This window comes from Cnephaeus nilssonii (assembly GCF_951640355.1).
Source record: "Cnephaeus nilssonii genome assembly, chromosome: 18".
Taxonomy (NCBI): domain Eukaryota; kingdom Metazoa; phylum Chordata; class Mammalia; order Chiroptera; family Vespertilionidae; genus Cnephaeus; species Cnephaeus nilssonii.
This window is the reverse complement of record NC_137089.1, coordinates 11,279,011-11,293,641: the sequence shown is the minus strand read 5'-3', so window position 1 is coordinate 11,293,641 and position 14,631 is coordinate 11,279,011. Positions and strand designations below refer to the sequence as shown.

At 49.2% G+C, this 14,631-nt stretch overlaps 1 protein-coding gene across 3 annotated transcripts in view; it reads right to left on the bottom strand.

Annotated features, from left to right (window-relative positions):
• Positions 1-14,631, bottom strand: part of MATN2 (matrilin 2) — a 116,090-nt gene that overhangs the window by 2,379 nt on the left and 99,080 nt on the right. For 2 of the 3 annotated variants that reach the window (XM_079796709.1, XM_079796708.1), the window contains exons 11-17: positions 12,208-12,330; positions 10,221-10,343; positions 7,725-7,847; positions 4,580-4,993; positions 1,986-2,138; positions 490-561; positions 75-209 (exon numbers count right to left, since the gene is read on the bottom strand). In XM_079796709.1, the coding sequence (XP_079652835.1) occupies positions 75-209; positions 490-561; positions 1,986-2,138; positions 4,580-4,993; positions 7,725-7,847; positions 10,221-10,343; positions 12,208-12,330 (1,143 nt within the window). The remainder of the gene's footprint in view (positions 1-74; positions 210-489; positions 562-1,985; positions 2,139-4,579; positions 4,994-7,724; positions 7,848-10,220; positions 10,344-12,207; positions 12,331-14,631) is intronic. The other variant, XM_079796710.1, reaches the window with a different exon arrangement.

The following is a 14,631-nucleotide window of genomic DNA, read 5'->3' as shown; positions in this document are numbered from 1 at the left end:
TTTACACGGAGTTGGTTGGCAAGCTGAGAGGCTGTTATCAAGATAACCTATAGTAACATCCTACTAGGAATTACCTGTAGATTTTGTGGAATGGAACAGCTTTTGTGCAGACCGTGAAAGACTGTCTTCTTCAAACAGATACCTGTGTTGCACTGCAAAATTAGAACAGGAAAGGAGGTCTTGGATATTTATGGTGACTGGCTCAGATTCTGTAAAGAGAGAGACAAGTGAAGTCAAACCTGCCTAACGGCTGTGGTGTTCCTAGCGCGGGGCACACAACTTGACTTTGGGAAAAACTTTGGCAATAAGACTCAGAGAGGCTATTACCAAACATGGCTTAAGGTGTGGAGTCAGTGTTTCCTGTCTGACCGAGGGGAAAAGCCATAGTTATCATTCAGATCTTGCTTTCATCTCTACAACTTCTGTCTGGGGGGAGGCCATGGTGGGAGCTTCCACCCAAGGTTCTGAGAACACTGCTTTTTAACTTACCTGTTGGCTGGTGACCCCGCTTTGGCAGTTCCCCAGCTGGGGAGTCCTGACTTCCGTCAGAGTCTTCCAGAGCTGAGAGGGAAAAGATGACCAGAAGGGGTGACGGTTGTCCGCATGCACACGTGTCACTCAGGAAACTGGTCCCAGACCAGCTCCTTACCTACCTGATGTAGCCCAGGGTATTTCGGTTTTATTTGCTAACACCACAGATCCAAAAAGCACTTGGCTGTGAAGATAATCCGAGACCACTCGAGAGTTCTCTACTGGGGGAAGCCTGGACCCCTCACGTGCTTCTTAAGAATGCCCCCCAAATATCATGTGTAGGAGGGGAGGTGGGGGAAAGGTCAAGCATCAAGTTGCAGTGGCAACAGCTCTTCTTGAGGCCTTTCCACTGGAATTGATGGGCCTTATCATTTGGTCTGGCCCTGCCAAGGCAACCACAGGGCTCAAAATTCAACAAGTCTAGGAGCTTTGTCCACAGCAACATAAATGTATATTAAGTAAATTACATCATGCGGACGGATCACGAGAATTCTCGCTTCATATTACACTGTTTTACAAGGTATCATACTTGAAAAAGATAGTAGCTTGTAAGAACATGTAATAAATAACTTAAAAATGCAATGGGTATTTAGTTTTAAAGCGTGCCTTTAACATTTATGTAAAACGTTTTTCGTACTCGTTCAATAGAAACTTATCTGGCCACTGGGTAAAGCTAGCAATAAAACTGGTCCACAATGTGTTAAGTGAGTGATGTTATAAATATCCAAATGGCCCTTGGAGGAAAAGGTTCCCCACCCCTGGCCTAGAGGCAAAACATTATCTACTCAGATTAGAAATCTGAAAGGCCTTCCCTCCCTGGTCCTTCCTCGCACTGTGTTTTTCCTTTACAGAGGAGTAAGGTACATCACTTAGTCTGGGATTTTATTGGTGCCTGAACCTGGGACACGAGTAAAGGGGAAAATGGGCAGAACTGTACGTCAGCATGCCTGACGTGGCACAGTAAACGAGGAAAGCAGAGGGAGCTCGTGTACAGAAATCTAAATCCTAAAGGGCAGCCTAGTGTTCTACAAGCAGATGGAGCCCATGCCCGGAGGCAGTCTTTAACTTTAGACAGTGGACAAGAAAGGGCTGCCATCCCTTTCCACCCCAATTACTAGTACAGGCATACCCTGAAATGGCGCGTCAGCCCTCCCGATTTACAAAATGGTTTCTTAAATGACCACCTCTAAAGGTGTTTTGTGCGGATTAAGTATGCCAGTGTGTCAAAGCGCCATCACAGCTCAGCACAGCATCACCAAGCCATGTGGGCTGTTCCTTTTGTCTTCTCTGACCCCTCTTCCGCCCTCTGTGCGTAGTGTTTACAGGTGTCACTGGCCCTGCACCCCAGGGAGACACTTTTCTGAGCACCTTGAAGGAATGGGTTGAGAATTTCTCATTCAAGGGTTCATGCTGCCCCGTCCGCTAAGATCTCTCCTAGACACGAGCTATAGTACCTTCACATATGCCTTTCTTTAGCTTTTCACTTATCTCGCCCATTGTGCTGAAGTCTTCGGCATAGAAGAGATGCTTGTCCGTGGGCGTGGAGGCAATCTCCTGCAGTTCTTCCTCAATGGCTTTTCCTACCCCGACGGCATACATGGTTATGCCTACGGTGCAGAGCAAAGTAAGAACACGGTGGTGAGAACTGTGTCCTGTTCCCATGGCCTGGAAGTTGTGTATACTGCTCCCAAAGCTAGATATTAAATGGTGTGATTTCCATGTCAACCTCACTTTATTTTTTCACCATTTTTATGTTGGCTCTGTGAGCAAAAGACAGGAATCCAAGAGAGGTGTGGGAGCTGGACAACCATCCTGTTGCTTGGCTCTGGGCAAGGCCACTTAACAAATCGTACCTTTCCCTTGAATTAGCCTGTGCATAGAGTGGAACGCAGCTATGGCTTACTGACTGGGAATCTCCTGGGAGAAGTCTAAGAGACAGGCATTTTATGACCTCATAATAGTTTCTACTTCCAATGGTACCAGGTAGGAACTGGAAGTGACCTGGGCCAGGTGAGGCAGCCTTCTGCCCACCGCCCTGGGGAAGACAAAGCCTTGGGAGGAGGTGCCAAGCTGAAAAGGAGGACCCCAGACCCGCAGACTGGAAAGCCCCAAAGTCAGGAAAAAAGAACAAACCCCAAGAATCAACATTAGATATCCAAAGAGATAACGAGACGGCTCCAAAAGCTTTTCAAATTATCAATCACTAGACTCCCTGCCCCGTACACTCTTTATGTGAAAGTGAAACAATAAGAACTTAAGTTCTACTCGATTGTCAAAAATTTTCAGCACTGATATCTTATTGTGGCTAATTCATTAGACTAGATATATTTTTTTAAATACACATAAAAATGGCTCTTTAAGCCAATGGGCAAGAGTTATGCCTTGTTCTAAGTCTGTGCAAGGTCAACAACAGTCAAGTTCAGCATACTTGTCTAAGAGCCCAGTGAGTTTATGTACAACTTCCTAAAAAGGATAATTACTGTTTTAAGATTGTGTCAGCTATGCATAGGAATAATTAAATTCACTAGAAGATGTCACTTCAGATACATTTGTTGATTCAGGAACCAAATAAACGTGTGTTTCTCCTACCACCTGCCTTGGGGTGATTTGTGGAAATGTGAGTTGGCGGAAAAGAAAGGTAGACTGATCTCAATGTGACACATGAAAGGGCTAACCACGGTCCCTGGAGACAGATGCTTTCCCCAGTATCTTGAGGATGCAGCTCTAGGGGCCCATGGGTTTGACATGAGCTTTTACAAGCTAGTCTAGAAGCAGAGGAGCTGGGAGTGAGCGGGCACCAGATGATTTAGGCAGGACCCTTCGTGGCTGCTAGTCTTGAGCACAGAGAAAAGGTGTGAGTAGTGAGGGAAGCAATGTCACCGCGTTGGCCTCCTTACAAAGAGTGACCGGATGCCCATGTGAACCAGCCTTTCTGGAGAGGAGGGAGCTCACCCGTGGGCTCGCTGGCACTCCCACTCCTCGTTCACTCGGCAAGTACTAGTCACGCGTGTGCTACGTGCCCGGCACTGGGTCTGAAAAGTCTCGGATGGAGCCCTGGTCTGTGCGTCCCCTTTTCCGCTTGGTAGGACCTGCTAAAGCAATGTGCCCTCACCAAGCTCCTAAAGAAAGCGGCTTTTCAGCGAACGGCCTCACAACCTCAAGTTTTCTCGTCTCCCCAAAGAATTCAGACACTCTGCCTTAAGCTGTCTCTCCCAACCACCTAGCTTTTGGATTTCCTTTTTCCAAGGGCCATACTGCTCTGCCACACTTCACATCTGCCCACCACTAAAGTAACCTCCAGCCCCCCCTGCGTCACACAACTCGGAGAAGAGGCGAGTTCTACTGAGCAATGAGAGCTTAGTCATAATCCCCAACAGCTTGATTTTCTCAAAAGCTAACTTTTGCAAACACGAGTATTTGCTCTCCCACGGCTGTTGTGCTTTCACTGGTTCACTTGCAGTATTAGCTTTGTTTTGTAAAGTATCCGGCTGGCCAGTGTGGCTCAGGGATTGAGTGCCGACCCGGGAAACAACAGGTCACCAGTTCGATTCCTGGCCAGGGCACATGCCGGGGTTGTGGGCTTGATTCAATGGGCGGAGTGCAGGAGGCAGCTTATTGATGAAGTTTCTCTCTCATTAATGTACCTCTCTATCCCTCTCCCTCTCTCTCTAAAACCAACAAAAACATTTTTTTTTAAGTATCAGAAAAGTTCCACCAGGAATCTATTTTTACCAGTGTTTGGGGACTGTTGTGTATTTGTCTGTGGTAAATAGCACGTGGAGATTGATTCTCTCCACGGGCGGTCACACCCGGGCTGGTGAAGTGCAGTAGATGATGTCTCAGGTGTGGGGTCTGTGTCTGGGCTAATGGCCAGTCTGCAACCCTTCTGCATCCTTCCCGACCCGGAACTCCCTTTAAGGCCTCCAGAGGGCAGTTTGGGAGAGCCACTGTACACTCAGATCTCCCTCCCGTGGCCAGCTGTGACCACCACGTGAGCTTAAGCAGCCTGAACCTTGAGTGGTGGCAACCGCTCCTCCAGCCACATTACCATTGGCCTTGGCTTTACTGGCCCACTCGGCGACGTCATCCTGAGCCCGTCCGTCGGTGAACACGATGGCCACCCGGGGCACCCGTGCGGAGAGGGGCCTGGCCCCTTCTGCTGGCGTGAAACTCCTCTCAAACATGTGTTTCAGGGCCAGCCCCGTCATGGAGCCCTTGCCCATGTATTTCATGTGGGCCACGGCTTTTTTCATGTCCTTGGCCGAGCTGAAGTTTCTCAGGGTGAACTCCGTGCGGACCTGCGTGGAATACTGGAGCAGCCCGACTCGAGCGGCTTTGGGGGAAACCGCCAGGGAATCGATAATCCCAGTGACAAACTGCTTCACGATCTCAAAATTGTCTTCTCCGAGGCTCTTGGATCCATCGATCACAAAGACCAGGTCAAGTGGGCCTTCAGAGCATCCTGGAAGAACGAAAGGAAAGCTGAGATGGGGTTTTTAAGCAATTATTTATGCACAAGAGGAGAAGACAGTCGTGCTTCTGTTGGAGGCACAACCACTTTGGAGAGCCGCCTTTGTTCTCTAGATAACATGCAGCCACGAGGTGTTGGGAGAGACGCACAGCAGAGGCATAAACTAGGGCACCAGGCCCCCTGCACCCTGGGCCCTGGCAGCCAGGTCTGGAGGGACTTGTGTAAAGGACACTGAAGGGCCTGACAGCACCCAAAAGCTTCCGTAACTCGACTCCAGGAGGTGACCCCACCCAGTGCTGGCGTTCTGAGACAGCGGAGAGGAAATCCTTAAAATGCAGCTCCGCCATCACCTGTTCCAGGGAGCTTCACAGTAACCCAGCTTGTACTAGTTACCCCGTGTGCCCCCCCCCCACACACATGTTTATTCAACAAAAACCTGCTTATTGAGCATGTGCTTCATGCAAAGCAGGAGGCGCAGCAGGACTGCGATGGAGACCAAGACGAACCCCCGGCTCCCCGCTGCGTGTCGTCCAGGGTACCCCACACACTGTGCGAGGGCTCATCGTGTGTGGTCTTCTCTTCCAGCCTGCCAGTTCCTCCACATCGGGGACCATATCTCATTCATTTCTGCACCCCCCAAACTTGGCACACAGTAGGTATTCAACAAATGCTTGTTGACAAAATAAAGGAGGTGGTGTCCATTGGGTAGTGCCTGTGAGTGCCCTACTGACCTATAAAAACTTAAAAATGAATTATCACTGTGAATCCTTTATCTACACGAAAGCTTTCCAGGCAACTCAGAGGGTTGACAGTAAAAGCTTTATGCAAATACTTAAGCAATCCGGGTGTGGAGAGATTTTTTTTTTGTTACTTAGGGCTGCATAAGACATTTACAGATCCAAATGGATGATCTCATAACATTCTCTGTTATATATCAAGCAGCTTCTAATCTTTGAACATGAAGCACAATAAATAAACAAGGCACACACATGCAGAAATATGTCTATGCCTGGCCTGAGTGACATGCTAGTGTGTGTGTGTGTGTGTGTGTGTGTGTGTGTGTGTGTGTGTGTGTTGGGGGGTTGGGTTCCTCTCTCCATTAAGTGCTTGTCCTCATCACTCACCTTATTGATTCTTTATTAGTGAACGAGGCAAAGGCTAATTCAGAGCTTCATGTACATTCATAGCCTGTTCCTGAATCAACAAAAAAAAAAAACAAACACCCACAAACAAACAAAAAACCACTCAGGCGGGGTGCGTGTGGTCCCTGGCAGATTTCAGGAATACTGGAGTAATTTTCTAGCAGTGAGTGCCTTTTCTCCTCTTCCTCATCTACTCTTTCCTCACGGAACCAGGGGCACAGGAGTTTCTCCAGGAAACAAGAACACTGGATGGAGTGAAGGGCATGGGGGAGAGGGGCCCGCCCTCAGATCCGGGAGGGTTGCAGCCCACGTGCTGGCTGCGGCTTTGCAGGAGGGCCACTCCAACTTCCCTTGGTAGTTAAGTCAACTGATTTGCTTTTCACAGAGTTCCCGGATTTCAGGGTTGAATAGAACCTTTAAAGGTCGCCTCGTGCAGCCCCCCCTGCTGCTGACATCTTTGCTACATCCCTGGCGGGCAGCCATTCAGGGGGCCTGAGCACCTCTCCTGAGGAACGCATCCCTCTCCCTGAAGCCCGTCTCCGGACAGCTCTGCCCTTGATGACAATAGTTGTCATTTGTCAAGCACTGAGAACGGGCCAGCACTGGGCTAAGCACCTTTAAAGATATGATCTTATGTATTCTTCATACTATAGATTAAAAAAACGGAGACTCCGAGAAGCTAAATTATCTGTCCAATTCACACACGTGTATGAATGGGGTTTAAATCCAGATCTGTCGGACCCAAAGCTCATGATCTTCACTAACTAAGCACACGGCTGCCCTGTGGGAAAGCGCCTTTGTCCTCCTGCTGAGCTGCAGCTTCTCCTGTGACCTTTCCCTCCCTGGGGCAGAGGGAGGGCCCCAGAACCATGACTGAGGTGACCGTCTCTTTGGTATTTGAATGGTGCCTCAAGTCTTTTCCCAGTTTCTTCCTTTATTTTTGACTCATTACCGTACTGAGCTTCCTCACCATGAGGGCTTTCTAAATTTTTTCTCTATCCTTTTTCTTAATTTTTTTCTACAAGATAATATATGCACATGGAACAAAATTCAAACATTACCAAAAAGTATGTATATATGAGTATGTATGTATATATATGTGTATGTGTATGTGTGTGTGTGTGTGTGTGTGTGTGTGTCCTCTCTCTCACCATATATGGTATGGTAGAGAGAGCCTCTTACAAAATATATCAATGGTAATATACTATAAAAACCATTCAGCTCCATGCTTTTTTTTTCAGCTAAAATATCCTGGGAATACATCTAGAGCTGCTTCACTCTTTTTTTTAACAGCTGTATAGTATTCTACTGTATAGCTGCACCGTAATTTACCTGACCAGTCTCTTAGGGATGGACATTGACCTTGTTCCCAATTTTTTTCCTGATACAAACAATACTGCACAAAATGTTCTTACATACAGTCTATAGCTTTGGGAATACATGCACATAGTCACAGGATAAACTCCTACAAGCTGAACTGCCTTTAAACAATTGCCAAATGGCCCTTCTAAATGTTGCACCAATTCAGACACTTACTCCCAAACCAAATTCAAGCAGAAAGCCAAGTTCAGATCACTTACTCTTGCACCGCCTTCCGTCCTCAGCTAGAATAAATCCCTCTGAGCATTTGCAGATGTAGGAATCGCCACGATGAACACAAATGTGCTCGCAGCCATGGTGGGTCGACTTGCAGATATCCTTCCCTGAGGAAAACGCAGAGCCGAGCAACCCCATCAGCGTAGAAACCAGCTGGGTTGAACAGTCATGTCAGGAGAGATCGCGGAAGCAATCCATTTCCCGTCTCTGTTCAAACCTCCTCCACACATCCCCTTTCGGGACAGGGCCTGGGGCGGGGACACACCCCGCAGAAAGGTCTCACTCCCCCAAGCCTGAATGGTCAGGTGGGTGACCGGTGTCCTGAATTCATTATTAATTTTCCGAATTGTTCGACCTGCATTGGATTTTGATTTTCCCAAACTACTGATTTTTCCCCATAGACATCCCCAGCACTCCTGTTTTAATAGTCTAATCAACATTTCTCATTTTTAAACTCTTCAAAGCAGTTACAGCCCTTTAATCTTCACAACGTCCTGTGATAAGAGGAAGGCAGGAATAACTGTGCCAACGTACAGATGAAAAAGCTCAGAAAGCTTCACAGATGCCAGAGCGCAGCAAGCCGAGGACACGGAGGAGGCACCGTCTGGAGTCCTCCCCCTCACGGCAAGAAAGCCCGCCGCTCTTTCCTGTCATTAGCTCCCTAAAAGGGAAGCTTCCTCCAAACAAACCATACTCCAGATCCCTCTAGAACGTGGAATGGAGGGATTTGATTTAGCAATTAAACTCCAGAAGTTGTACTAACTAAGCAACTAATGTGTTGAGTGAATAAATGGTGCATGTGTGTACGTCTGCATTTATAGAAATAGAAATAAAAGCATGCACAAACGGCTCGGGCAGGCATAATGGGCAGAACTGTAGACATGGTCTCCATAGAAAGGATGCTGCTGTGTGGGGGCAGAACAGGGTCGTTCAGCGAGCCCTGCAGAGCGAGGCCAGGGTCCCGCAGGCACCCCAGCGTTCTCACCCAAGGTGGGAGCCCTTCTTGCTGGTGGAAGAGAAGAGCAATGAGTTACAGGTTTGTTGACACATGGAGTGACCCCAATTACCTCAAAGGAGTATGGGGAAATCCCCCCACATCCACCTCAAAAGCAAACGAGTTTATTGTGCCTTGATTTCCAAAGGGCCCTTCTGCCCAGTGGAACAGAGGCTCACAAAAGCAGGTAGATAGTGTTGAAACCCAGCCCCTCCCCCACCCCGAAGTAGGATTAACAGCTCAGAATCTCACTGTGGAGAAAAATCCCTGTCCTGTGCTCTTTTTCTTTTTCTCTCCTCACCCGAGTATATGTTTATTGATTTTAGAGAGGAAGGAAGAGAGAAAAACATCAATTGGTTACCTCCCCCATGCCCTGACCAGGAATCAAACCTGCAACCTTTTGGTGTACGGGATGATGCTCCAACCAACTGAGCCACCCCATCAGGGTGCCCTGCGCTCTTCTAATGCCCACCTCACTGAGCTCGCGTGTCTCCGTCTCTGTCTTTCTTTGGGTGCTGTGATGGTTAATTTTCTGTGCTATGGTCAAACAGCAGTCCAGATGTTGCAATGAAGGTGTTGTTCAGATGAGATTAACATTTAAATCAGTAGACTTTGAGTAAAGTAGGGTATCTTCCATATTGTGGTGGACCTCACCTAATCAGTAGAAGGCTTTAAGGGAAAAAAAAAAAGCCCTAGCTGGTTTGGCTCAGTGGATAGAGCGACAGCTTGCAGGACCAAAGGGTCCTAGGTTCGATTCCGGTCAAGGGCACATGCCCAGGTGCCCAGGTTGCGGGCTTAGTCCCCAGGAAGAGGCGTGCAGGAGGCAGCCAATCAATGATTCATCATTGATGTTTCTATCTCTCCCTCTCCCTTCCTCTCTGAAATCAATAAAAAAAATATTTTAAAAAAAGACTAATGCCCCCCTGAAAAAGAGGGAATTCTGCCAGCAGACTGCCTTTGGATTAGAACTACATTAGCTCTTCCCTGGAGCTCCAGCCTGCCAGCCTACCCTGCAGACATCAGACTTGCCAAACCCCATAGTCATATTCCATCCATCCATCCATCCATCCATCCATCCATCCATCCACACATACACACTACCTTTACTTCTGAGGGCCTTCAAGAAGAAAAAGCACCATAATTAACCTCTGATTCCCATCATGACTGCTCCCAGAGATTCTAATTCAGTCCCATGACTAGCCAGGCACTGCGAGGCTCTGAGCATCCACAGAGCCCCTGTGAAGAGGGCCAACAGCGGGGAGAGGATGAGAAGAAGCAAAGAGCCTGACGTCTCGGGACCTCGACTGAGAAATGCCTAACAACTAAGGGTCTACTGTACTGTTCACTAGCAAAACCCTCCAGAGTGCCCACGGCAGGAACCTGTAACTGTGACGTGAATTGCAAAGGAAGGTCTTTAAGATTAAATGAAGTTCTATAACCAAGTCTCACAGAGGGACACGTTCAGCTCTACCAGGAAGTCACTTACTTCTGCAGCGTTTCCCATCCTCAGCGAGCCGGAACCCCTCCGAGCACTTGCAGCTGTAAGACTCCCCACTGTTCACACAAATGTGCTCACAGCCGTGGTCTACTGCTTGGCAGACGTCTTTCCCTGAGGACAGCAGAGCAACTTAAAACAATTTCATCAACGTCAAGTCTCCCCAGCTTCACCTCAGAGGGTCCCTTCGTCTCAGCCCCAGGCTCCAGAGTCCCCTGAGCTCAGTGGTCCATGGGGAGGAGGGTGAACTTGAGGATGAAGTTCGGGAGCTCTGATTTAGGCTAACTCAAACCTCCTCCCTGTCGTCACTGTCCTCCCTCACCAGCATCTAATTCAGTATCTCATAAAAATGCAGTCCATCACCTGCTTTCTGCAGATGCAGTTTCTTCTACCAGAAGGGAAACACTTTTGGTCTGACTACTTAGGAAATTAAACCTCCATTTAGATTAGCAGCACTGAAATCTAATTTTGGCCTTGTCCCTGACACATCACGTGACTCAGAAGAATCACATAACCCTCTGGAGCAGCGGTCACCAACCGGTGGCCCGTGGACCACTGGTGGTCCGTGAGGTCCGAAAGGTTGGTGACCGCTGCTCTGGAGCCTTACCTTTCCTGTCTGAAAAACGAGAGTAATAATTCCAGTTACTCATCTCTGTAAACAGGACTTGCCCTTTGAAAAGTGCTCTGAGCAGCTTGAGAAAAGGTGATTGATAAGGATGGAAATCTCTTGCTCAGGGTCACACTCCCCTTTGATTATACCAGAGACCAGAGGCCTGGTGCACGAATTTGTGCACGGGTGGGGCCCACCCCCGACCCCCCACCCCAATCAGGGCGATTGGGGGCGGGGTGGGACTGGCCAGGGGGAGGGACCACAAGTGGTTAGTGGGCCGTCCCCGTCCCTGATTAGGGTGGGGGGGTCAATCGGGGGGCAGGGCCCGCTGGGGGAAGGGGCCGCAGGCAGTTGGCAGGCCGGCCCGCCCCTTGGTCTGACTCCTGGTTGAACTCCTGGTCGAGGGGACAATTTGCATATCAGCCTTTTATTATATAGGATGGGACTTCGCCAATCTTAAGAGGCTTTGCTTTCTGAGACGTAAGAACGGCCTCCTCGTACGGTGGTCTCTCTGAGGGATTTGTGCTCCGGGAAACAACAGCATTATTAGAAATAAAGAAACAAAGGTGCAGAGAAGGTAAGCAACTCGCCCAGGTCATAACTGGCAGAGACAGAAGTTGATAGAACCCTGGGTTTCAGATTGTACATTTTCCCATGAAGCCACGCTACTAGCCCACTGCCTCTTGCCTCGGGCATAAGTGAGCAGCTTCCGTGATAGCTCTGGCCATGGCTTTTTTCATGTGTGCATTTGCTTGTGTTCTTTGTACTGGACTTTATTGTTTAGGAGAGTTTTAGATGCACCGAAAAATTGAAAAGATGGTACAGAAAGCTCCCGTAAACCCCCATACCCAGTTCCCCTATAACATTTTCATTTAGTGTAATACAAGTCATAAAATTCACGGACCAATATTGATACAACTAATATCCACTAAAGTCCATAGTTTGTTTGCATTTCCTTAATTTTTTTTGTTTTATAAATATTTTTATTGATTTCAGAGAGAAAGAGAGAGGGAGAGAAAAATAGAAGCATCAATGATGAGATAGAATCATTGATCAGCTGCCTCCTGCACGCCCCCTACTGGGGATTGAGCCCACAACTCGGGCATGTACCCCTGACCAGAATGGAACCCGGGACCCTTCAGTCCATAGGCCGATGCTCTATCCACTGAGCAAAATCAGCTAGGGCTGCACTTCCTTAATTTTTACCTGCTGTCACTTTTCCGACCCAAGATCCCACCCAGGATCCCACATTGCATTTGGTGGTCATGCAGCATTGAACTGAGAGCAACGGATGACACAGGGATCGGGATGGTGGGTTTCATGCAGAGGTCAGACACAATGATGGCGCCAACTCAGATAAAAACTTACTTCTGCAGGTTTTCCCGTCTTCCCGGAGCAGATACCCTTCCAAGCACTGGCACACGAAGGAGTCTCCACTGCTCACACAGGAATGCTCGCAACCGTGGTCCCCCAAAGCACAAGCGTCCAATTCTGAGAACCAAGTGGAATTAGAGAAACAGAGGGAGGAAATGATTCAGACATCAGCGACTTCTTCAATCTTAAAAGGCACCTCAGACGCCTTCAACTAAAACAGTATCTAATTCCATAATGCACATTTCAAAATAGGAAGCATGTCTATTTGTAATACACTGAGTGACCAGATTATTATGATCTCTGAACGCATAATAATCTGGCCACTCAGAGTGTGTGTGTGTGTGTGTGTGTGTGTGTGTGTGTGTGTGTGTGTATTAGAGGCCCGGTGCATGAATTCGTGCATGGGTGGGGTCCGGCCAGCCTGGCCAGGGGGAGGGGACATGGGTGGTTGGCCGGCCTACCTGCTGGCTGAACTCCTGGTCGAGGGGACAATTTGCATATTAGCCTTTTATTATATAGGGTATACACTGAGTGGCCAGATTATTATGCATTCAGAGATCATAATAATCTGGCCACTCAGTGTGTATAAAGAGCACATAAATTGAACAGTATCATCATCTTCACAGGGAGAATGAACAGAAGACACGAAATGACAATTTACAAAGGAGAGATACCAATGGCCTCTATCAGAAAATAAGTTCAACTGCATTGGTTACCCTATCATGTAAATAACGTATGTACATACCAGTATCTACTGAGATATGTAGGTATGTGTCACACTTAGCCCATTCATTCATCCGTTCACTCGGTTAACAATATTTCACGAGTCCCTGTGTGAGTCAGGCACTCTTTCAGGCAGGGGAGATGCCAATAAAACAAAGTTTCTGTCTTTGTGAAGCTTACACTTGGCAGCAGGGGTGGGAAGGAAGCGGGAGGTGGGGGGTTGGGGGGAGGGGGACACCATCAATAGACAGACAAATATGTGTCAGATGGGGAAACGTGCTTTGGAGGAAAAGCAGGCTGAGGGGCTGGAGCCAGGGGAGCACCTGTCGTTCACAGCCAGGTAAGGAAGGGGACACTGAGCAGAGCCCTGAAGAGATGACTGAGTGTATGGTATCTGGGGAAGATCAGCGCCCCCAAGAAAGAATTTGCAAACTGCAGAGGTAGACGCATCTTGGCCTGTTTCAGGACAGGCAGAGACCAGTCTGACCCAGGCAACCTGGCAGGGCAGGATCAGGGGCAGATCACCTGGGATCACAGGCTGTGGCTGCATCTAAGTGAGAAAGGCTCACTGGGGGCGCTGAGCAGTGGGGTGACATAAACTGACCCAGCCCTTACGCTCAGAGACCCTCCCAAGCGTCCAGATTATTCTGTGCCTCCACCATCGTGAACCAAACGCCATCATCTGTGTCTTGTGGCATCGTTTACTGACGGGTTCTGCACACCCACGTTCACCCACTCCAATCCATCCTCCCACCCCCACCCCCTCGGCCTGAGTCCCCTTTCCAGCCTTTACTGCTTCCTGACAGTCTTGGGATGAGACAGAATCCTTGGCAAGGTTCGCAGGAACCCTGCACCTCACCTGGCCCCCTCCCCCGGCTCCGAGAACTTTCTTTCAGGACCTCAGTACTTCGGTGCTGAGCCAGAATCCCTCCCACCACAGGGCTCTGCACGGCCACGCCCCTGCCTGGGGACTCCTTTCTCCTTCACCACCTCCAGACGTCTCCCTAACCTCCTGGCCCGGGGCCTCAAAGCCCAGGCATCTGCCCCTCTGGTGGTGTCACACTTGTCACTGAACAATCAGTATGTAATGGGGTTGGGTTTGTGCCGCCTCCTCCCCGGAGCGTGCTCCCGTGGGCTCTGACCTCCAGAGGGCCCGGCCTGGATGCGCCTTCTCTCCTGCATCTCCCAGCATCAGCTCAGGGCCTGGCACACAGCAGGCCCCTCCCCGCCCCCCCCCCCCCCCCCCCCGTGAGTACCCACTGAGCAAAAGAAAACCCTCCTCAGTGTTCCACTCTGAAAAGCGAGGGTAACCGACCACCTCCTGGGGATTCTGTGCAGCTGTTGGACATGAGAACCAGCGGGTGTGGCTGCTGGCGCTCGGCTGGGCTCCGCGCTCTCCCACGCACCCGCCCGGCAGAGTGCACAGTTCACATCGGTTCAGCAAAGTGTCCGGTTTCCGCATGTCGGGGGCATTCGGGATCCCTCGTAAATTAAAGAACCACACACGGGAAACGAGGGAATGCCCAAGTTACACTGCAGCTGTTACTCCCGACCAGGCTGTCGCTGCTTTCTACTCACCAAGTCTGGAAACCAGCTTGAGCCAGCTTCTCCCCAGAGACAAAGGGACTCCCCGCTAGGGAAGTACTTCAGTGCGTCCCTAACAGGCCAAAGAGAGCCACCACCCCTGACTCGCTA